At 39.3% G+C, this 22,816-nt stretch overlaps 5 protein-coding genes across 5 annotated transcripts; 2 read left to right on the top strand and 3 right to left on the bottom strand.

Annotated features, from left to right (window-relative positions):
- Window positions 1-2,115: 2,115 nt before the first annotated feature.
- Window positions 2,116-3,041, bottom strand: LOC124635051. The gene has a single exon (XM_047170829.1). The coding sequence runs from the start codon at window positions 2,981-2,983 to the stop codon at window positions 2,267-2,269; it is 717 nt and encodes a 238-aa protein (XP_047026785.1). The 5' UTR covers window positions 2,984-3,041; the 3' UTR covers window positions 2,116-2,266.
- Window positions 3,042-5,062: 2,021 nt separating this feature from the next.
- Window positions 5,063-9,084, top strand: LOC124635055. Its single transcript, XM_047170833.1, has 2 exons — window positions 5,063-5,417; window positions 8,680-9,084. Exons 1-2 carry the CDS (start codon window positions 5,115-5,117, stop codon window positions 9,034-9,036), a joined length of 660 nt encoding a protein of 219 aa, XP_047026789.1. The 5' UTR covers window positions 5,063-5,114; the 3' UTR covers window positions 9,037-9,084.
- A 5,118-nt stretch (window positions 9,085-14,202) lies between these two features.
- On the top strand, window positions 14,203-14,883 carry LOC124635053. The gene has a single exon (XM_047170831.1). It carries the CDS (start codon window positions 14,258-14,260, stop codon window positions 14,693-14,695), a length of 438 nt encoding a protein of 145 aa, XP_047026787.1. The 5' UTR covers window positions 14,203-14,257; the 3' UTR covers window positions 14,696-14,883.
- Window positions 14,884-16,263: 1,380 nt separating this feature from the next.
- Window positions 16,264-18,129, bottom strand: LOC124635054. Its single transcript, XM_047170832.1, has one exon. It carries the CDS (start codon window positions 17,097-17,099, stop codon window positions 16,680-16,682), a length of 420 nt encoding a protein of 139 aa, XP_047026788.1. The 5' UTR covers window positions 17,100-18,129; the 3' UTR covers window positions 16,264-16,679.
- A 148-nt stretch (window positions 18,130-18,277) lies between these two features.
- Window positions 18,278-19,510, bottom strand: LOC124635052 (cuticle protein 16.5-like). Its single transcript, XM_047170830.1, has one exon. The coding sequence runs from the start codon at window positions 19,464-19,466 to the stop codon at window positions 18,858-18,860; it is 609 nt and encodes a 202-aa protein (XP_047026786.1). The 5' UTR covers window positions 19,467-19,510; the 3' UTR covers window positions 18,278-18,857.
- Window positions 19,511-22,816: the final 3,306 nt, after the last annotated feature.

Here is a 22,816-nt window from a genome sequence, read left to right as displayed (position 1 = left end):
CGCAGTCACGGTGACGCAACGACCCGTCCAATAGCGCGGGCCGAGAACTTGAACCTGCGCCCGCGCAACACGTAACATCTACCGTTATGCGGCTATAAAATAACATCTCATCTGCCTTTCGTACTCACTTCAAGGTTAATGCAAGAAACAAGATGATTACGTTACTTTTACTTGTGAGTGCAATGTGCGAAGTGCGTGGACAGATAGTTCCTTTGATTTACGCGGCTCCTAGTGCAGTGTCTCACCAATCTAGAATCGATATCAAGCATAGCCCTGGATTTATAGCAGGACCATTGATATACAGTCCAGCAACAACGTTGTATGCCAGCCATGAACCGCAGATAAAAACTCAAGAAACAGTTCTTACTCCAGTATTCACAGCAGATACGATATTAACGCCGGTGGCATTAAGTTTTTTCCACAACTTACCACTAGCAAGAGCCCTAGAGCATCCTATTTCTATAGACAAAGTACAAGAAGAACAATTACAAAATGATAAATTAATGGAAGAGAAAATAAAAAATATTGATAAAGAAGTTATAAACGCGATAGTTGCAGAAGGATCTGAACAAGAAAAAATAAGACCTGAGGAAAAACCATCCACTGGAGATAAAAATTACATAATAATAGCGTACGATGACAACAATCAAGAAGCAAGCACAACAGAAGTACCTCAAATGGATGTCGCTACAGAATACTTAGAATAAGTAAGAAAAAGTGTTAATATTAAGAAAGTAAGAATGTGCTCGTGTTTTAAATGAGTGAAGATCCACGTCTTATATTTTGTGCCTATTTAAATCTGATGTGACTGTTAATATTTAAGTGTAACGTAATAATTTATTAAACTAATTATACCTACGTCTCTTACTTATTTAGTGTAATGTGAAAATATAGTTATATTTCAATACAAACGTTTGCATTGCCATACAAAAGCTTGCGTTCAACAAAAACTAAACAGAAAAACTGAATTTGATGACTTTGACTAGGTATATCATGCATATAATGTAAATCTGAGTATGTAGGTAAAGCCTCTGGCTATCTTACATGTTCATTGGTGAGACGGTAAACGTTAAACTACGTCAGTCTAACTTCATCTACCACTGACGATTTACGATTTACCAACAAGCAAATGACGTAATATAGCTACGTCAAATTGTGACCAATATTTGTATACAATAATCGATAATATTCAAACAACAACAAAAACCGCCAACATTTGTGTTTGATGTAGTTACAATACAATTGAACATGCCTATTGTAATGGTTAAATAAAAAATCTCTTTGTTGAGAACTTGAGGAAATGTGTTAGTACAATACCACGCGTATTAAATACACGTGAGCGCTTACAGTATCAACACACTGGAGACTAAATAGTCGGCTGTCAGTTGACTCGATGGTTGGCAAAACCTTTTCATTTTAAGAAAAATCTCGATTCTAATCGAAGTTTTCAGTCGGTCTGATACCGGCTAAATACTTGATCTCTGTCATGAGCGTACTAGCATTCATCTACATATTGATTTATGAGTAGAAACATACTATCGGCCGACTAAAAGTTTTCAGTTTGCGGGAGCTCTTAGGGTGCATTACTGCTGCTTCTTACGTCTTGTAGGTAAACGTGAGCTTGTAATAGGTATACTAATTAATTTAGCTAGCCTTGACAGATTTTTGGTACAAGACGCAATTTTTTCGCTTTTCAAGAATAAATGAACAATGAAAAGTTGCCACCAAAAAATGTCACCTATGTAAGCCAAAGTAATTTTTATGATGACAAAAATACACTTTAATAAAGCTTCCTGCTATAAACAGAAAATAAATAGACTTGGGTCGGTATTCATGGTACATATTAGCACTTGCACTAGTGCGTGAATCAAATGGATAACTCAATTAGACATTACATCGTTAAATACCTACAAAGAAATGTAACACCGATACATGATAGTCCTGCTTTAACCATATAACGATTTTCCCTTATACGGTACAACAATTTAATGGTTGCAATATTTTAAATTCCACTCGAGGGAGAATTTATTGCCTTGATAAATAATATAGATAAATAGAATCGTTACAATATATGGTGGATTGGTGCATAATGGGATTATAAATAAAATCAACATGTAAAATCCAGAATATATTTAGTCTGTGATGAACATTATGTACATTTAAACCACTATTTCAAGTATGGATAATTTTAGATTCATTCTATTTTACAAGGGGTGGAGATTTTAGACAGGTTTAGACATTGCGATGTCGTCCGTTCAATACTCACTTAGTACAAATGAGATACAGCGAGCGGGCTGGAGTAGGCAAGGGAGTTGGAGTAGGTGAATGGGGCAGCATAGGATATGGCTGAGTAGGGAGTGTGGGTTGCCTGCAGATCAAATCTTGACTGATGGGAGTAAGAGGTAGGGGCGACGAAAGTGTTCAACAGAGCAGCAGAACGCTTCTTGATAAGGTGGGCGTAAGCAAGAGGCTGGGAGATAGCAATGGGCTGAGAGAGCAGGGGGGCAGCGTGTGAGTAAATAGGGGCGGTCGCGGTATAAGTGGAAGCTACAAGGGGAGTAGTGGCGGCGTAGGTGCTGGGCGCGAAGTATGTCGTTGGGATCAAAGGCGCGGACCTCTTCTTGATCAGGTGCACGGCAGGCACGGGCGCGATGGGTGCGATGGGCGCTGGCAGGATGGAGGGAGGGCTCTGGATCAACGGCGTGTTGTACGTAGTGGCGGCCAAGTAGTTGGGGTAGAAGGTAGCAGGAGCGGCGTACGTCAGAGGGAACTGTGGCGAACGCTTCTTGATGAAGTGAGTGTACGCCAAAGGTGCTTGGTAGAAGAGTGGCGATGGATGTATCACGCTGCTGTCCTGTCGTGTGATGGTAGTCACATCAGGAGTCACGTAGGTCGAGTACTGAGTGATGGGAGCCGCGATGAGTGCACCGGGCTTGGCGGCCGCCGCGGCGAAGAAAGCGCACAATACCACCAGCTTGAACATCTTGGTCTGTATTGTTTGTTGCTCGGATGAACGACTGATGCCGTGACAATGTGCAGCTTCGTATTTATAGAAAGTATATTCACTAAAGCTAAGGGCGATCTCGTTTTGAAAACCGGTGCAAGTTGGTTGTTCAGGAAGCTGATATTTAAAATCCACGAGGCCGTCTACGAGCCTGGTCAGTTCATCATCCTCTTAATGCTCTTATTGCGATACATATGCCAACAAAAGTAAACCAGATGAGACACCCCGAGTGCAAAATATCAACCTGCTAAGAAATATGTAGCGTATGGTAATCGCGTCTATATTTAGCTCACTGGATATAAACATAAACGTCACAATAAATTGTGGGTACTTAAAATGGCTTGAAGAATAAACGAGTGGGTTTATCTTCAGATGTGTTACAAAGCGAAAACCGACAAATCACGTGAAAATAAATACCGTGTCCTACGCCTTTCTTCTAACATATTCCCATATTCCATATAATGTTGGTGAAAATTCTGAGAATCGTTTCGAGGGAACCAACACAACATTTACGTATGCTTTTATTCCAAATGAGTATCACATTTACATTGAGACAGACACAGTATTGTATGTATCTACTGTTGCGCGGGTCTTGTTGCTACCTCCCTTATTCGAAAAGAGAATTTACAAATATAATTGGTTAATGTGTATAAGCTCATTAACATAACATTAACATGAGTAACAAAGTATCTCTTCGGCGTATGGGAGCCGTGTCACCAGGTCGCGTATATATTAGGATATTTTATTATTTATTTATTTAAATGACATATTTTTAACATCCCCTTTCATAAATCATCCCTGTGTTGCCATTTGATTGAATAGCAATTGTGTACTGTTAATGTCATGCTTTAGTTATTACCTATTACACTAGTACCTAATGGAACCGCCTGTCCAAATTTCTTGGTTATTGCTAATTGATATACAAAACTATATGTAAAACTAGGGATGATACTACCAATACGGTTAAATCGCCATAAGGCGTGCCAGACGTGACAGTTAAAAAGCTTTTGAGATATATATAAAATTTTGTTATATTTGTAGAAAGCCCATTTTCATCAATAAACTCAGTAAACAATATCTTGGATTTTTTAATAAAGACTAGAGTCTTTCTTTTTAGACGGAAGCCCAGGTCTCATCATTCATCAAGACTGTATAATGTATTGCTGAAAAAAAAGCACCCAATAAAAACAAAACAAACTCCAAAATGGATGCAGATTTAATAATAGAAAGCTGACAAATAAATGTCCCCATCCGACCATCCATGTAATTACAATGAGCATTATTTCGATAACCACAATATCTGGCGCGGACATCAACTCGAGCCTTAACTACGCTCATATTTAATCTACATATGACTACTTAATTACTTCATTGTTTACAAACTGATAATGAATGATCGACTGAACTTTATTTACTCGCTCAAAAGTTGTCCCTTCAAGGCTAGCGCAAGTGTTCCGGCAACGCCTTTACGGGCCTATTTTCTATGAACAAAGGTGGTAGGAGCCAAATTGTTATTACAATAAAAACTGATTTTAAATGTTATTAACCTCTTCTTTACTTACGAAAATTGTTGTTACGGTTGATAAGCTTTAGTTCCCAGTATTCCAAATGCGCAGCTGGGTCGGTGGTTCGATATTACCCCTATAACCATTGATCTACACGTAATATTTACTAAATGCACCAAAAATAACTTTTTGAGTTATTTTTGCATCTCCTCTTCGAGACTGGTCAATGAAACCGATTCACACAGTTCTTCATGATCACGTAAACTGTATGTTTGAATATCATTTAAGCTTATAGCTAATTGCTATTTCGTGAAAATTCGACGGAGGTAAGACGCTCTTCAATTTCATTTCATATTCAAAATATTTATGGTCGTGTACCTAATGTGTGACTTTTTCTTGAAAAGTATAGACCACTAGAACAAGTGTACCAAACGCTTTGTCCATATTCACTTTGTTTTCTCGTAGGAAAGTAGTCCTTTCAGGGCCAGCGTTGCATTCCGGTATCGCCCATCAAGTTAATCTTATCACACTAGTATATAAGGCGTCTGTCAGTGGACAAATACATCAGTGCATCTGAGATTACAACACAGACCACTACATACAACATGTTCAAGCTGGTGGTGTTGTCTTGCATCGTGGCCGCGGCCTCAGCCGGCGTGCTGGCACCCTTCGCGCCCCTGGCCTACACCGCGCCCATCGCCTACAGCGCGCCCATCCTGGCGCCCTACGGCAACTACAGGGGGCCGCTGTCCCTCGCTCCCGGCCAGCCCGCCAACATCCTCGCCGCCGACGGCAGGCCGCTGGACACCCTGGACGTGAACTTGGACCGCTCTGCTCACCTCACCGCCAAGGCGCTCGAGGGTGGCGTGCACCTGCTCAAGAAACGCTCGGCTCCCCTGATCGCGCCCATCAGCCGCGTGGCTGTGGCTGCTCCCCTGATCCACAGCGCGCCGCTCGCCTACTCCGCGCCTCTCATCGGCTCGCGCCTGGCTGTCTCTCCCCTCGCCTATTCTGGAGCGCACATCGCTTACGCTGGCTGGTAGATCTACACAAAATTGAACCGATTAAAATAAAACTTCTTGTCGAAACTACTTACTATTTTTATTTTGGTGGACCATATTACATATTGCCTATAGATATTATTTATTGGACAATTTATGTAGGTAAATGCGAAAACATATCACAAAATCTGCACTAATTTTGATTATGATGAATGTAAACAATACTTCCTTCGTCTATCTGGTACGCAAAATACAAAGAACACTTAAAGATCAAGTCACAATTTCTTTCTTGAACAGTCAGAGGGACAGTATCTAACTGTACCAGCAGAGCTTCCAGTGACATCAAAAAGTACATACACAAGCGAAGATTCCTTATAAAACAACCAAAGACTTTAATAAAAATAGCTAAAGATATCTTGTAGAGAACTTCTTATTTATATTGTTTTAATCGAGTGCACGACGTAATTACGAAAAACTTTATTTCGAATATCAAAATTACCAACTGCAAAACTTCGAACTATAATTTTTCCGATTCTTTATTATTTCCAAGAATTAAAAATTGAATATTCATAATCACCATTTTCAGCAAACCAAAGGGCAGTGGTCAAAATGGGCAACATGTTGTTTTTTGACCAATATATCATTAGAAAGATATCGCATTTGAATATAAAAGACCAACGAATTTAAATAAATTCATGCAAAGTAAATTAGACAAATGGTGCTTAAAAACCCTGCGTCTAACCGACTTTCAAAACAGAATAAAATTCAATATTTACCTCACTCCAAAAAAAAATTGTTTTATGTTAAACTGATGCATAAATATTCACCAACTGCGTATTCAACTACATCTGCGGTTATGACAAAAAAAGGATTGGTATATTTTTTTTAACACTAGTTTCTACCTATGGTTTCACCCACTTCCCAATTGAAATCTTTCCCGCATATGGATAAAAAGTTTCCTATATGTTATTCTGACGTACCTACATAAAAAGCTATATCTATAACTAGCTTCTGCCAGCGACTTCGTCCGCGTTAGATTCGGACGTCGTAATAGTAGACAAATGTAATCAGAAAACTCCGAACTTCTAAGCTATCGAGAGTTAAACGTGTTATTCTGAGCCAACCATAAAAGATAGACATATACTGTCATAGTATATTTTTTACATAATTGTAAGGAGCACATTTCCGTCATACATGGTTTCTATGTAGCTTTAACCATTAAGGCTGCACACGCGACGGAAGCATACAAAATGGAGTAACTTCTCCCGTTTTCCCAACATTTTCCTTCACTGCTCTGCTCCTATTGATCGTAGCGTGATGAAAAGTATCCTATAACCTGCCCAGGAGTACGAAGAATTATTGTACTAAGTTTCGTTGAAATTCGTCAAGTAGTTTTTGTTTCCATAACGAACATACAGACAGACAGACAGACAGACAAAAATTTTACTGATTGCATTTTTGGCATCATTCACAGAATTGACCTCTCTACAGATTTATTATAAGTTTCATGTCTTATAAGTTTCATGAAAATCCATGCAGTAGAAATTCAACGCAATTTTGATATGATTATTTTACCGTAACATCATCAAAATACAGATGAGCATTTGCAATAAAGATCTGGTAGTTATCGTACTAATTGACATTTTCAAAATATTTTTTCTTTGCTTTCCCATTATTTCAAATAGAAAAACAATACATGTACATGTGCCACTAGCAAGTACAAATTTTGACCAAATGACACATAAATATATTATTATACTACAAGGTTAGTCTAATTGCTTACCTACAAATGTCCTATCGCCTTATAAAGTCCCAATTTTTGTATTTCTGCTCCAAAATTTCTTTTGAAATTCCGACTTCTTCAAACATTTGACACATCGAATATGAATATCAAAAACCTAAGGGTGCGTCCACATCTGGCGAATGCGCAGCACGCGAGCCGATCGCGAGCTGTCCGCGAGCTGCGCGCGTGCAGTCACTGCAATAGTTCGGTGCGCCTCTTTAGCGCAACTCACGCAAGGCTCGTATAGAGCGCGCGAGCGGCGCGCGATCTGCGCGCAATCAGTTCTCGCCCTTACAGTTCCGTATATTGGCTCAGTACTATCGAAGATGGCAGACGTCGCGCGCCGCCTGCGCGCCGCTCGCGTGCGGCGCTTAGGTCGCGCGCGAGCTGCGCGCGGGCGGCGCAGAAGCGGCGCACGAACAAAAATGCACGCGCGCAGCTCGCGGACAGCTCGCGATCGGCTCGCGTGCTGCGCATTCGCGGCGCATTCACCAGATGTGGACGCACCCTGATACAGACAATGTTTAACTTTCTGTTTTTTTTACAGATTAAGCCATCGAATGTAATGATGACCTTATATACTCAGGAACTTCTTACATGGCATCTCAGGATCAGTAATCCAGGGGCCCGGTTACATATTCCTTTGAAAAATTACCGTGCGTCATATCTTCCGCTGGGACTATGAATAGTTTATGCTACGGAAAAGACCGAAAATGTTTTTGACATATTTTATTATACCATGAACTTTTCAACTATTATAGTTTCATTGAATTCATCTTTACCACCGTATATGAATCGTTGCAGTAAATGACCTTAATGTTTTAATTATCCCATATTTCTAATATTGTCCGTTAAGGGGAAACTCATAACTTATATAATATCAATCAGTCCAAACCATATAAACAATGAACTACTTTATTTATAGAATGCACCAAAATAACTTCTTAGTTATTTCGGACCTCCTCAATTGTAATGATCACTTGAAACCTGTTTATGTTGTAATGGCGCAGATCCTTCGCCTTCAGACTCATTTTCAAGTCAGAATTATCCTAATCGGAAGTCTTGTGACATTATTATTCTTTTTTGGCTAAGTAGATTACAAAAAAAATAACACAAAATCACGCGTGCCAAACGCTTTGTCCATATGAACTTTGTTTTCTCGTAGGAAAGTAGTCCTTTCAGGGCCGACGTTGCATTCCGGTATCGCCCATCAAGTTAATCTTATCACACTAGTATATAAGGCGTCTGTCAGTGGACAAATGCATCAGTGCATCTGAGATTACAACACAGACCACTACATACAACATGTTCAAGCTGGTGGTGTTGTCTTGCATCGTGGCCGCGGCCTCAGCCGGCGTGCTGGCACCCTTCGCGCCCCTGGCCTACACCGCGCCCATCGCCTACAGCGCGCCCATCCTGGCGCCCTACGGCAACTACAGGGGGCCGCTGTCCCTCGCTCCCGGCCAGCCCGCCAACATCCTCGCCGCCGACGGCAGGCCGCTGGACACCCTGGACGTGAACTTGGACCGCTCTGCTCACCTCACCGCCAAGGCGCTTGAGGGTGGCGTGCACCTGCTCAAGAAACGCTCGGCTCCCCTGATCGCGCCCATCAGCCGCGTGGCTGTGGCTGCTCCCCTGATCCACAGCGCGCCGCTCGCCTACTCCGCGCCTCTCATCAGCTCGCGCCTGGCTGTCTCTCCCCTCGCCTACTCTGGCGCACACATCGCTTACGCTGGCTGGTAGATCTTTATAAAACTGGACCGATTAAAATAAAACTACTCATCGAAACTACTTACTACTTTTATTTTGTCGTACTTTATATTACCTGTATTATTAATTGGACATTTTGTGCGGGTGAATCTTTACTAATATTATAAAGCTGAAGAGTTTGTTTGTTTGTTTGTTTGAACGCGCTAATCTCAAGAACTACAGGACCGATTTGAAAAATTCTTTTAGTGTTAGATAGCCCATTTATCAAGGAAGGCTATAGGCTACTTTTTATCCGGGTTCATGCCGTGGTTCCTACGAGATGCGGGTGAAACCGCTGACAGAAGCTAGTGCAAAAATATATCGATGCGGTGCTTTTAATTCGAGATTTTGTATAACGTATTGGTACTTTCCTCGTCAAACTGGTACGCAAAATACAAAAAACCGCTTCAAGATCAACACACAGATTTTTTCTTGAATAGTCAGAGGGACAGTATCCTACTATACCAGCATGGTACCAGAGGGCATCGAATAGTACATACAAACATGTATTGTCGCAACCAAGAAGTTAAACAATAAAATTGAATTATAAATTTAAAAAAACCCCCGATCCAAAAATTGCACGCAATTATTATGATAAAAGGTTAAAAACGCTAAACCCTATAAAAAGCAAAAAATAACTTTTAACACTACGTAAGTACCAACTAAAGCATGTCAGACTAAACTAAATTTTGTCGTGTCGGGGGACCGCTCTTATTTATTAGCCTAACGTTAGAAGTAAATATATACATTATACATATATACTTCTTATAACTTTTTATAGAATTTTGTTTAGATACGTGTTTTTTATACGAATGTTGTAATTAAGTAGGTATCATTTGATTTATGTAAGTATTTTTAAAGGTAAAAAGCGGCCCCCCGACACGTCAAAATTTAGTTTAGTCTGAGATGCTTTAGTTGGTACTTACGTAGTGTTAAAAGTTATTTTTTGCTTTTTATAGGGTTTAGCGTTTTTAACCTTTTGTCATAATAATTGCGTGCATTTTTTGGGTCGGGGGTTTTTATTTAATTTAATTTCATGCTTTTTGAAGGAGCTCATTAATTTTTCCTTCTTTCATTTAATTTCTTTTATTTTAAGATGGGGTCGCTGTATGCGATCTCTGCCAAAGGAAACTGTTTAACAATCCTCATGACAAACTGGCTCTGGGAGAATTGCACAGATTGAGAAACAATAAAGATTAACCTTTGGTCATTCTAGATTTTCAGCAAAAATACATATAAATCGGTTTATCCGTTTCATTCCGGCATTCCAGGGCTTCATCCGCCACATCCCATTTCCAGCATCAGGTACTCGTCAATTAGAAACATGAAGAGAACTAGTCAAGACAAATTCAACAAGCCCAAACTCGATGGGTTTACTAAAAGGCAGTTCAGGGTTACGTCTCCTATCTTCGTGCCCTAACAGCAGACCAGCTCAGTGGTTCCAGAAAACATTAGTGTTTCAAATTTCAGATCCTACATATGCTTGCAAATAAACTGAACGTGTAACATTCCTATCACACCTAACAAACGAGCTGATGACCTTGAAGACCTGAACCGATTTCCACCAAACATGGCTAAGAACACTCCCGAATGACATTCCTTTCAAACAAAAAAAACCGCATTACAATCGGATCATCCGTTTGGGAGCTACGATGCCACGATGCCACATACACACACACACACACACACACAGACACGTCAAACTTATAACACCCCGTCGTTTTTGCGTTGGGGGTTAAAAATAGCCAAAGATACATATTATTCTGTAATAACTTATCTCTATTGTTTTAACCGAGTACACTTCGTACGAAAACCTTTATACCCCCCATCCTCAGAGCCTTTTTCCCAACTATGTTGGGGTCGGCTTCCAGTCTAACCGGATTCAGCTGAGGAGAGATATATTTAAAAAAAAGCGTGGGGTGCATGGTGTCAATAGTTATAAATATTTTATTGACAGATATGAGTAGAGTGATTTTCATTTCGATAATACCTTAAAAAGCACCCCACGCTTTTTTTTTTAATTTTTTTTTTTTGTATTCACACTATTATTAATTTATATTCATTGAAATTTTTAACACTATTTTCTTAATTTAAATTCATTAAAATTTATTTTCTATTTTTTAAATCGGTTTTCTATAAAAAGCGTGTTTTTTAGTTTTTTTAAACTATTATTTATTTTTTAACTTTTTAGTTTGTTTTAAAACTATTATTTGTTTTGTAGAATTAAAATTATCTTTAGTATAAAATTTGTCAATATTAGAGAAAACGGCTCTTTGGCAGTCGTTACGGGTAGTCAGAAGCCAGTAAGTCTGACACCAGTCTAACCAAGGGGTATCGGGTTGCCCGGGTAACTGGGTTGAGGAGGTCAGATAGGCAGTCGCTTCTTGTAAAGCACTGGTACTCAGCTGAATCCGGTTAGACTGGAAGCCGACCCCAACATGATTGGGAAAAAGGCTCGGAGGATGATGAGAGAAAACGGCTAAAGATAATTATTGGAAATAAAAATTAACATCGAGTCCTGCCTTATCGACTGTAGAGAAAAATTATAGAAAATTTTAATTAATTTTCTTACCTTATCGACTATAGATAAAAATTATATAAATTAACAAAAATCATATTTTGAAAATTGAAAAGCCTAGAAGTCGGTGTCTAATGGATGTTACTAAGTTAATTTTGCCACTAACTTCTAGGCCGATGCACCTAAAATTAGTATTTTTTTTGCTTTTTAGTGTTTTGGGAAGTCGGTTTAATTTTTTTGTAAAACAGTTTTTTATTTAAAGCTTTTCAGTGATACGAATAGTTGTCACTATCCATACAAGTGGGAAGTTCTCATCAATACAAAGAATATAAGTCCAAACGAGGTATTTTACATATTCAGTTGTCGAGTTCTCTCGACTTTCTCTGGTCTCCATCATCAGGTCAGCTCCCAACCTTCACTGTTGCATAGGTCTTGTCAATACAAATAATTTAAGCCCAAACACGAGGTAGTTTCCATATTCAGTTGTCGAGTTCCCTCGACTTTCTCTGGTCTCCATCATCAGGTCAGCTCCAAACCTTCACTGTTGCAAAGGTCTTGTCAATACAAATAATTTAAGCCCAAACACGAGGTAGTTTACATATTCAGTTGTCGCGTTCCTTCGACCCTCTCTGGTCTCCATCATCAGGTCAGCTCCAAATCTTCACAGTTGAATAGTGCTTTTAGGCGTACACCTGAGTGTCAAGTTTTTATCCTATGTATGCCTACAACTTTCGAAGGTTGCCCTAGATTTCTCAGGGTTTCCATCATCAGATCCTGATCTGATGACTATGGGACCAACTGGCAGCTATTCCGAGTCGAACAAAAAAAGAATCACGTAAATCGGTCTATAAACCTCGGAGTAATCGATGTACATACATAGAAAAAAAACATACCGGCCGAATTGAGAACCTCCTCCTTTTTGGGAAGTCGGTTAAAAATGGAATAATTTTATCAAATTAGTGTATTGTCATCGGTCCTCAATAAATCTACAAAGTTTGAACGAAATCTGGCCGTTTAAAGTGGGTCAAAATCGCGCCCAAAGAAGTCGGTTACAAACAAACATACAGGTGAAGCTAATAAAAAGCGTGTAAAAACGAGATTCGATTCATTAAAATAGATGTTTAATATGAAACAGATGCATAAATGTTGGTCAATTGCGGGTTCAACATAATACACACTTATGACCAAAATCTGATAGGTAAGTATATTTTTTTTTTTTTATAAAACACTAGCTTAGGCCTACGGTTTCACTTCTTTTGCAAGAAAACTCCTTCACGCATATACATATAAACAGTAGCCGATAATATATTATTCTGATTATAAACTTATTTTTCCAAGAAGTTTCATTACAATCGATGCTGTAGCAAATCCAAGCGTCTATAATTTTAATATTATTATTTTACCATAACGTCATTAAAATACAGATAAGCATTAGGCATCTGATCACGGGATCTGATATAATACTAATATTTTTTTTCAAAATATTACATTTGCCGTTAGGGGGGAGCAAATACAACATTTGACGAAATATCACATAGGTATAGGTATGCTACAAAGTTAGGCCTATCTGCTTATACATACATGGTATGACTTTCGGTTAAATCAACATTAAGCAATCGAATGTAATGATGACATTAGGTATTCAGGATCTTTTTTTTAATTTTTAATGGCATGGCCTTCTAGCCTTTGTGCATAAGTTAAATAGCAGCACAGGACCAATAATCCAGGGGCCTCGTTGCATATTCTTGGGAAAAATTAGAAAGAAAGAAAGAAAGAAAAATCATTAATTCTTGCGCAGACGCACACGTATCACAGACAATGAGAATGTAAAAAGAAAAATTACTAAAACAAGATAAACAAAAATAATACTAAAATAACGTAATACTAAAAAACAGTTTTAGTCTATGGTCCACAGTATCGCTCACTATCACATATACTTTTATTACCTGTGGACCATACCTGTAAATGTCACAAAGACAACAATTTACCTTTTTTATTTATATTTTTTTTTTTTTTTACAAATTACCTTCCGTCATATCTTCAGCTGGGTTACCTATCATAAAAATACTATGAAAAATTTATGCTATCAAAGGACTTAAGTATCAAAAATTAATGGGCATATTATAACATAAACTTCGCCACTACTATAGTTTCTCTGAATTCATCTGTACCGTAGGTATGTGGTTCATTACAAGAAATGACCTTAATGTTTTCATTATTCCATATTTCTAATATTGTCCGTTAAGGGGAAACTCATAACTTATAAAATATCAATCAGGCCAAACCATATAAACAATGAACTACTTTATTTATAGAACGCACCAAAATAACTTCTTAGTTATTTCGGATCTCCTCAATTGTAATGATCACTTGAAACCTGTTTATGTGGTAATGGCGCAGATCCTTCGCCTTCAGACTCATTTTCAAGTCAGAATTATCCTAATCGGAAGTCTTGTGACATTATTATTCTTTTTTGGCTAAATAGATTACAAAAAAATATAACACAAAAAACACGCGTGCCAAACGCTTTGTCCATATGAACTTTGTTTTCTCGTAGGAAAGTAGTCCTTTCAGGGCCGGCGTTGCATTCCGGTATCGCCCATCAAGTTAATCTTATCACACTAGTATATAAGGCGTCTGTCAGGACACAAATGCATCAGTGCATCTGAGATTACAACACAGACCACTACATACAACATGTTCAAGCTGGTGGTGTTGTCTTGCATCGTGGCCGCGGCCTCAGCCGGCGTGCTGGCACCCTTCGCGCCCCTGGCCTACACCGCGCCCATCGCCTACAGCGCGCCCATCCTGGCGCCCTACGGCAACTACAGGGGGCCGCTGTCCCTCGCTCCCGGCCAGCCCGCCAACATCCTCGCCGCCGACGGCAGGCCGCTGGACACCCTGGACGTGAACTTGGACCGCTCTGCTCACCTCACCGCCAAGGCGCTTGAGGGTGGCGTCCACCTGCTCAAGAAACGCTCGGCTCCCCTGATCGCGCCCATCAGCCGCGTGGCTGTGGCTGCTCCCCTGATCCACAGCGCGCCGCTCGCCTACTCCGCGCCTCTCATCGGCTCGCGCCTGGCTGTGTCACCCCTCGCCTACTCTGGCGCACATATCGCTTACGCTGGCTGGTAAAAAAATTACATCGTGGATTTGCTGAAATAAACGAATTGCCGAATACAATCTAAAAAACTTTACGTCTTCGGCCTGTTTTTCTGACGGAAGACAGAACAGTGTCAAATTTTTTACTTTACCAAGTCAGCAATGTAATAAGAAAATTTAAAATTTATGTATGCTATAACTATACTCACTTTCCAATCACAGCCTGATCTTTTTAGCATAAATCCTGATCCTGTTGAAAATATCAGTTAACACCTAAATCATGTAAAGTTTTCTTGGCTGTACTTGCAAATATCACTTCTGATCCGATTTGAAAGAATATTTCAACGTTATCAATTGAGGTAGTTACGAGTTCTTTTCATTCAGGCGCGCAAATGAAAAGTCCCATTGGGATACGAGTGAAACCATCAATCATCACATTCAACATTCAGCACCCCTTTTCCTAGAACAAAAAAATAATCGCGATCATGTAAATAAGTTGTGCTTACGAAAAACAAATACCGGTAGTAATTGCTTTGTAAAAATAAATATCGATATCACTTCTGAATGTTAATTGACAGCTACTAGTAGACCTTCAGCTATCGGATGTCAGCGACACGTAATCGAAAGACTTATTGCGTTTGAAATGGATATTGTTTCACCGACCTAACTGTAGTATGATATGGGACACTATACTGAACAGTTTTTGTCACTTCCATTACGTCAGGTCTTGACAAAAAGCAAATCATATGTTAAAGTTCATTTCACAAAAGGTGTCCATGCGATAGCTCAGTAAATACGTACAAAAATATATAGTTCCACAATTTTCCGCGGGACTTCTTTCGTGAAGTGGACTCTAAAAGGAATGTAGGGACTAAGTTTTTAAAAATTACAGATTAGTTTTTACCCCTTATTTAACCTTCAAAATTGTGGATCTATATTACTTCAAGGATTCATTTAAATTCGTTCAATCATGGTATTAAACGCCATCGATCCCATATACAAAAGAAAAACTATTGCTTTTCACTTGGCGTTCGAGGGGTAAGTAGTTTAGGGTTCAGCAGTTTCACACCCACTTTATTTAGCTTTGTAACTTAAGTATGTGTATAACTAACGCATAATCCCTAAGTGGCTAAGCCTTCGTCATATTTCTAAATTAAATTTTCATAAAATTCCTCTACATCTAAGATTTGTAACATTTGAGATATCAAATGATATCATTAGATATGCAACGATCAAGCAATGTTGAAATTGTAGTATTTAGAGCCCATTTACAACTTGGACACAATCCTAATAGATGGCTTTTACAGAAATAAAGTTCAACATATGGCCTGAAAGAAACTGATATTAGTATTATTGTCTCTGTTGAATGTGGTATGCCATGAATATTGTTTTACGTGCTCACAAAGGATGAAAAGTTATTTACCAGACAGTGTTCAGTTTTCACGGAGATCTTTTACTAGTCAATTAGTCAAACAATGTGCCTTCAAAAGATAATGTCTACAAAGGTAAGGTTGTCTGGCTCAGTCTAAACTAAAGGTTAGAGTTCAAATTAAAATAGTTTTCACCACTCACGGTAGTCAAAAGACAAAAAAAAATACACCTTTTAACAGCTAATAATGTACATTTGCCATCATTTATTTTTATAACTAGCTGTCTCCAGAACTATATAGCTTTGGCCAGACAAATGTCATCAGCCTGCAGATTAAAACCTTCCTATAACTACGCGTTCCATTTAATGACGACATATGATAATAATTGATGAAAACAAAAGATTTGCTTAACAAACAAGAAATTGATGTTGCTGTTTATGAAGAACATAACATTAAGCTATAAAACAGAATCACAAGACAAGACCGCAATGGATTGCACAACTTATTCGCTAAAACAATGGGAAAGTATACCTCTATTGAGAGAAAAAATATACAAAAAGTACATTCCAATTTGATTTAATACATGAAGGTATTTAGTATTACTATCTACAGCAGCAGCCCATATTACTATCTACTTATGCCACAATTTACCAATGAGCGTAGTGAGCGATGGGTGCTGCGTAGGTGACGGGAGCCACTGCCAGGCGTGAGCTGATGACGGGCGCGGTGTAGGCGAGTCGCGCGCCGTGGACCAGGGGCGCAGCTACCGCCACGTGGCCGACCGGCGCGATCGGGGCAGCCGAGCGTTTCTTCAGCAGGTGCACGCCACTCTCAAGCGCCTTGGCGGTGAGGTGAGCAGAGCGGTCCAAGTTCACGTCCAGGGTGTCCAGCGGCCTGCCGTCGGCGGCGAGGATGTTGGCGGGCTGGCCGGGAGCGAGGGACAGCGGCCCCCTGTAATTGCCGTAGGGCGCCAGGAAAGGCGCTGTATAGGCTAGAGGCGTGAAGGGCGCCAGCAAGGCTGCTGATGCTGCGGCCACGATGCAGGACAACACCACCAGTTTCAACATGTTGTATGTAGGTCTGTGTTTCGATCTCAGCTCAGATGCACTGATGCATTCTTGTCGTGACAGACGCTTTATATACTAGTGTGATAAGATTACCATGATAGGCGTCGCTGGAATGCATCGTTGGCCATGAAAATACCACTTTTCTCCGAGAAAATAATTCATAAGAACAAAGCAATTAGACTTAACTATCGCAAACAATATTACTAGATACTTAACTAAGCACTAACAGTGATTTATATACAGTTTTCTAATAAATAAATGAGAAAATGTCAATAATAATGTATTCCTTAAAATTTGGTTCGTCCCTTATAGGACACGACATCATACATTTTCAACATTTCTGTCCAGCTACGATAACCAAAGATAATATCGATTTATTTATTAACACGCTTGTATTAGGGCGACCTGTACGCAACTATGTAATGGACTCTAAGGTAACTAATTAACCCATCTTCCAAGTATCGTAGTGTCATGAAAATTGGCAGCTGTATGTAATTCTAATTACAATACAATAATATGGTATGAGAACGAGCACAAGCCGAAATGTAAACTGAAACTTCATGTCGGTTATCGGTATATTTGAATAAGTTAAAGAAGTCTTATAGTCTGAACTTTGTCCATTTTTCCGTGCATTCATGAAAACGTGTTTAACTGTTAATTTATGTAATTGTCATACTTGTGTTTTCTAAAACATCTCAAAGTGTGTTCTTCGTCTATGTGTTTGTTTTATGTTATAAAGTTTTAGTTTTGAAATGTAGTATAGGTACAATTCATAATTAATTTATCTACTGAAATCAATTAGTTACTCTTTTACAAATTGAGTAGTGGTGCTGAGTTTGAATTTAAATTTTTGATTGAAATGAATTAACCGCTGTTAAGTACTCGAACTTTTTAACCGACTGCTGAGCTTTTTAAAAACATTTTATTGCTTCTTCGTTAAAGATAATGTTGCTCTATTGGGAAGCAAAAAACCAAATAAAAATTTGCAATTCGTTATAGAGTAAAGAGAGAGTACGGCCAAATGTATCAAACCAGCAATTTAGACATTTAACATAAAATTCTCACCGAATGCAGTGAACAAAGACGGGCAAAGAAGAGCTGAAAACTCGACTTTTAGTTGCAAGATATCCGAGAGAGATCAAACCGAGAGAAGTGGTTGGATAATTATAAAAAATATGTAACAATACGTAAAATTTAATTTTGTACAAGCTAATACACATATACAGGTAAAGAAGATTATTATAGGTTATATTTTTGAACATAAACAAGCCCACCATGAAAGTTCCATAGACCCAGCCTCAAACAAGTTTCTAGCAATAAGGTGATAATTCAGAAGACAATGCAAAGAATAAACAAGCTCACTCGAGTATCGAAACAACTTTTAAGACCCAGAATCAGATCAAGGTAGGAGATCAGAAAGACACCAACATTTGTAAGGAATTCTTGCAAAATTGCAAGACTACTCGTAGAGAATGAGATACTAAGAGCCACTACGAGGTAACCCACTACACATAATAAACAAACAAATATTTTCGGAAGCTCAATTCAACAATTTTCCGGCAACCACAGATACCATACCTACTTAGCTAAGAAGCATTTTTGTTTTGACCGCATGTTTTAGTTTCACACACATACCTACTATCACATTCAAAAGAAAAAGGGATTTGTTCAAAGAAAAATGCTTTTTACGAGTAACTCTCTTTATAAACTATAGGCAGATATATTGTCGAATATGCTAAACTTTCTTTACACAGTATTTCACCAATGAGGTCCCAAGACGCCAGCATGACCCAGGGGTCCCAAGCCCAGAGGAGCGACTGGTGCGCGCCAGCCGAGGTGTGCAGCGGCGGGCAAGGCGAGGGCGGCGGGCGCCAGCGCGTGCGCGGCGGGCAAGCCAGCCCACGGTGCGCCAAGGAGAGGAGCAGAGCGCTTTCCGAGCAGATGTCCATGCCCTCCGATGGCAGAGTCTACCACCCGGGCGGTGTAGTGCACAGCACGGTCGGCGTTCACACTGAGGGTGTCAAGGGGCCTGCCGTCTTGAGCTATGATGCTGGCGGGCTGGCCGGGAGCGAGCGACACGGGTCCCCTGTAGTTGTGGGCAGCACCACCCAGGGGCGCGGCGACCACGGCAGGACCGGCGACTCCGACAGCGGGTGCGTGAGCAACAGGAGCGGCCAACACAGGAGCAGCAAGCGGAGCCGCGAGAGGAGCCACCAGCGGGGCGCCTAGGTGAGCGCCCAATCCCCACGGCGCTCCCAAGCCTAAGCCATGGACACCCAGAGGGCCGAGACCGAGGCCGAGTCCGAGTCCGCTGGGCTTGGCGGCCACCAGGGCCAGGACGGAGGACAACACCACCAGCTTGTACATTGTGGTCTGTGTTGTTTTCTTAGCAGAGAGCAACTGTAATTCTTACCCTCCATGCTGCAGCTTATATACCAATCAATTTCGTAGGCGTATTCCAGATACCTTTGTGACGTCAGCAAATATGCGGCTAGGCGTTGGCCGTAGGTCGCCGGTGGTTAGAAAAGGACCACGGGGCGGCGCAGGCGCCAAAAGCAGTGTCCGCCGGCGCGGGCTTGGAGATAATGCTAATTTCAACTCTAAGCAAATCGGTATACATATGAAATTGACTCCAGATTCGCCAGTACTTCCCTGTTCACCTTGAACGTTGATAAAGGGCCGTTCACTTGAAGTGATTATCTGCCTCGATGTGCAAAAATTCTAAATTACCCCTTCGTTCTCCGTAATAGTAATTATATACACTCGTGTAATAGATGATCTCAATTAACTCACCAGTGTGTACGTAGATCATAAATTAAGAATTTGGTACTGTCAGGCACACGGAATACCTGAGTGTCAACGACTTCTTACTTTAATTTTTACAATTTGTGAACTCACTTTAATTTAAATGTTAAACATCTTGCTTTTGACGTAACATAATTTTACAGGAGAATAATTTCGATTATTCGGGAAGATGTAATATCAAAGAAGTAATAACTACGCTAAACGCTTACAAATTATATTCGTGAAATAACAAATTGTGTGATAGCTCAATTTATCAAAAAATAAAACTAATAATTTAACACAATCAACGATTGCTGCGTAGGCTCTTTTCTTTAATTTTGTTGTACCTACAAACCTGTCAAATATTTTTCCTTATGACAGCTAAGTCTTATTGTACCAAGAAAAAAATATAGGTCAATCAGAAAAATGCTAGCAAAGGCTGACTGCCAAGGATTTGAACTTGCAGATGTGCTTTCAGGTCAAAACAATTACTATCATAAAGGACTGGTGATTTCTAAGAAAAGGTACATTTTTCACTTAATAAAAATCACATTAACCTTACGGAACGACTCATCCAAAAAAATCGCATTCGCTCAGGGCTGTCAATCACGTTATTTATTTAGGCTTTTTACGTTAATAAAACAAAAATATCATTTTTGTCGACTTTTTCAAAACACATGAAATTACACGAATTTCATGAAGTTTTGTTTTAGAACTTATGCAATGTAACATTCAAGACTAGACAATATGTATTGTTTTGTTGAAAATTAAATGCATTTGGCATAAGACACGTTTTATGGAGTAACCTCTGATCTCAACTGGTATACAACGACATGACTACATGCTTGATCGTTATCTGAAAATTTTCCCCTCATTTTATTCTATAGGTATCGGCAACCCTAAAACCAATTTAAATGAACGATCTTCGAATAAACAAACAATTTCTAAATAAAAAGATTTGTGGTAAAAGGCTACCATCTAATGGTCTGGTCATTGAACTCGCTCCTAATTAAATCCTTTCATAGGATGCCCGCAGAGGTGAACCCAATATTAATAAAACGCACAATAACCACGTCACTTTGATTGAGTGTTTTGAGCAAAAACGTGATAGTGTAAAAATATGAATAAGCTTTAATTCGTGCTTTTAAAGTTTCTTCTTATAGGTACATAATTTCCAATAGAACTCATGTTATCTTGAATGGCATGGAAACTCAGACACATGAGTGAATTAGACAAGGTGCTACATCGATGGTACCGATCTATCTAAAATTTCTTATCATTTAACAATAACATACACAATTATACACACTAAAACAGTACAGTTACAAAGTTAACAATACATATACAGTACACACAAGTACCTATGTATATGCGTAATAAACAAACACATGAACTTGACACCGCGTACTCAGAGAGTGTGACGTATGAACCGGTTGTATGCTCATACGCACCTCTTACGTGCCCACCCATACATGTAAACGTTACACATACATGTGTTACAACGAGTTTCGTTCGTGTTTTTGCCCCTATGGTTAAGACGACCTTCCTTCTTAGCCTTGTTGAAATCGAAATTGAAATCAAGGATCGTTTCAATGGAAGAAATGTTACAACGTAATTAGGTAGTTAATTGTTTAATTTTGTGTGTTGAGCAGTTATAATTAGATTTTGTTTAGGATGGAGTCTGGAAAAACTAGGATTACACCTTGAGGGGTTGCAAAAGTCATGCGTGGCAGTTCTCGTGACTCTTCTGACAGAAAAGGTGGAATTGTAGTGAAGGCGCAGTTTTTAGTGGCTTCGAGTCCCGCATAAAAAAATCTTTTCCCCGAGCGGTGGCGGTATACTTAAGTATTTTCCTCGCTAGACAAAAGAGCTACAATTCTGTTTATTTATTTTAATTAATAAGGTTGCGAGAGAAACAAAGGTTACATCTATTTAGTGTCGAAGTGACATCGTATATAGAATATATCTAAAATGAAAATAACGTTTTTGCGAGCAGTGCTTCAGATAAGTCATTGACTTCAACCTTTTAATTAAGACATTATTAAAGATTCTCAATGAACTTCACTACTTCTCACCTTTCCATGAAGTACTGACGACAATAAAACGATAAGTTTTAATTAAAACGAAGTCTTTTGCTGTTAATTAATTGGCTATGTTCACGCGAATTAGAGAAAAGCGATTTTCCGTGTTTTCCTATTTCAAAAAGAGTCAGTGTTCCTTAAAAATGTTACTCTTCTTGGTATTTATAAGAGTTGATTACCATGTGCGAATTGTGAAATATCATATTTATTAATTTTTCATCATAAATCTGGATTGGATGGAGTCTGGGTTCTTCTACTCTATGCAGCCTTAATGTTAACAGCAAAACAAATTCTGGTGATATTTTACACTATACCAGTTCTACAGCCCATTGGAAATTTAAATATAATAATATGTCTTTCTATCAACATTTAACAACATTAACAACCGCAAACTGCATAACATTAGTCTCGCAACCTTAGGTATCCTTGCGCATATTGAAACTTAGCGCCGCGGGAAGTGGGGGTTGGCCGTTTAGCTGATGTAATTGAAAGTCAAATTACATCATTGTTGTAGCCTTTATTATAATCTATATATAATTTTATCACTAATTACATCTAAGACTTATTTTAGTATCACACTTCCTATTTGTGACCTAATTGAGTTTTTACTTCCCGCTTTTTCTCAACACTAAGACCGCATGTTAAAGAATCCATCGAAGTGCGAAATTTTAATAAGTAACATTCCGGAACATCTGTCCAGGGAGCATCGCGTGCGAACGAGACCAAAGTTGAACGAACGAAGTCCAGTGACGCTCGCGTGTCACCAACTTGCGTCTCACGCCGTGCAGCTGCCACCCCGCAATATTAATAGAACCTATCTCGGAACTAATACGAGATATGTTAGACCTTCAT

This window comes from Helicoverpa zea, chromosome 12, assembly GCF_022581195.2.
Source record: "Helicoverpa zea isolate HzStark_Cry1AcR chromosome 12, ilHelZeax1.1, whole genome shotgun sequence".
Lineage (NCBI taxonomy): Eukaryota > Metazoa > Arthropoda > Insecta > Lepidoptera > Noctuidae > Helicoverpa > Helicoverpa zea.
This window is presented reverse-complemented; position numbering and strand designations above follow the sequence as displayed.

Excerpts from the sequence above, each read along its gene's own strand:
- LOC124635053 (XM_047170831.1), top strand. The coding sequence starts at position 14,258 with ATGTTCAAGCTGGTGGTGTTGTCTTGCATCGTGGCCGCGGCCTCAGCC.
- LOC124635051 (XM_047170829.1), bottom strand. The coding sequence starts at position 2,983 with ATGTTCAAGCTGGTGGTATTGTGCGCTTTCTTCGCCGCGGCGGCCGCC.
- LOC124635054 (XM_047170832.1), bottom strand. The coding sequence starts at position 17,099 with ATGTTGAAACTGGTGGTGTTGTCCTGCATCGTGGCCGCAGCATCAGCA.
- LOC124635052 (XM_047170830.1), bottom strand. The coding sequence starts at position 19,466 with ATGTACAAGCTGGTGGTGTTGTCCTCCGTCCTGGCCCTGGTGGCCGCC.
- LOC124635055 (XM_047170833.1), top strand. The coding sequence starts at position 5,115 with ATGTTCAAGCTGGTGGTGTTGTCTTGCATCGTGGCCGCGGCCTCAGCC. Across the intron at positions 5,418-8,679 it reads CGGCTCCCCTGATCGCGCCC|ACCGCGCCCATCGCCTACAG; the intron begins ATCAGCCGCGTG and ends CCCCTGGCCTAC.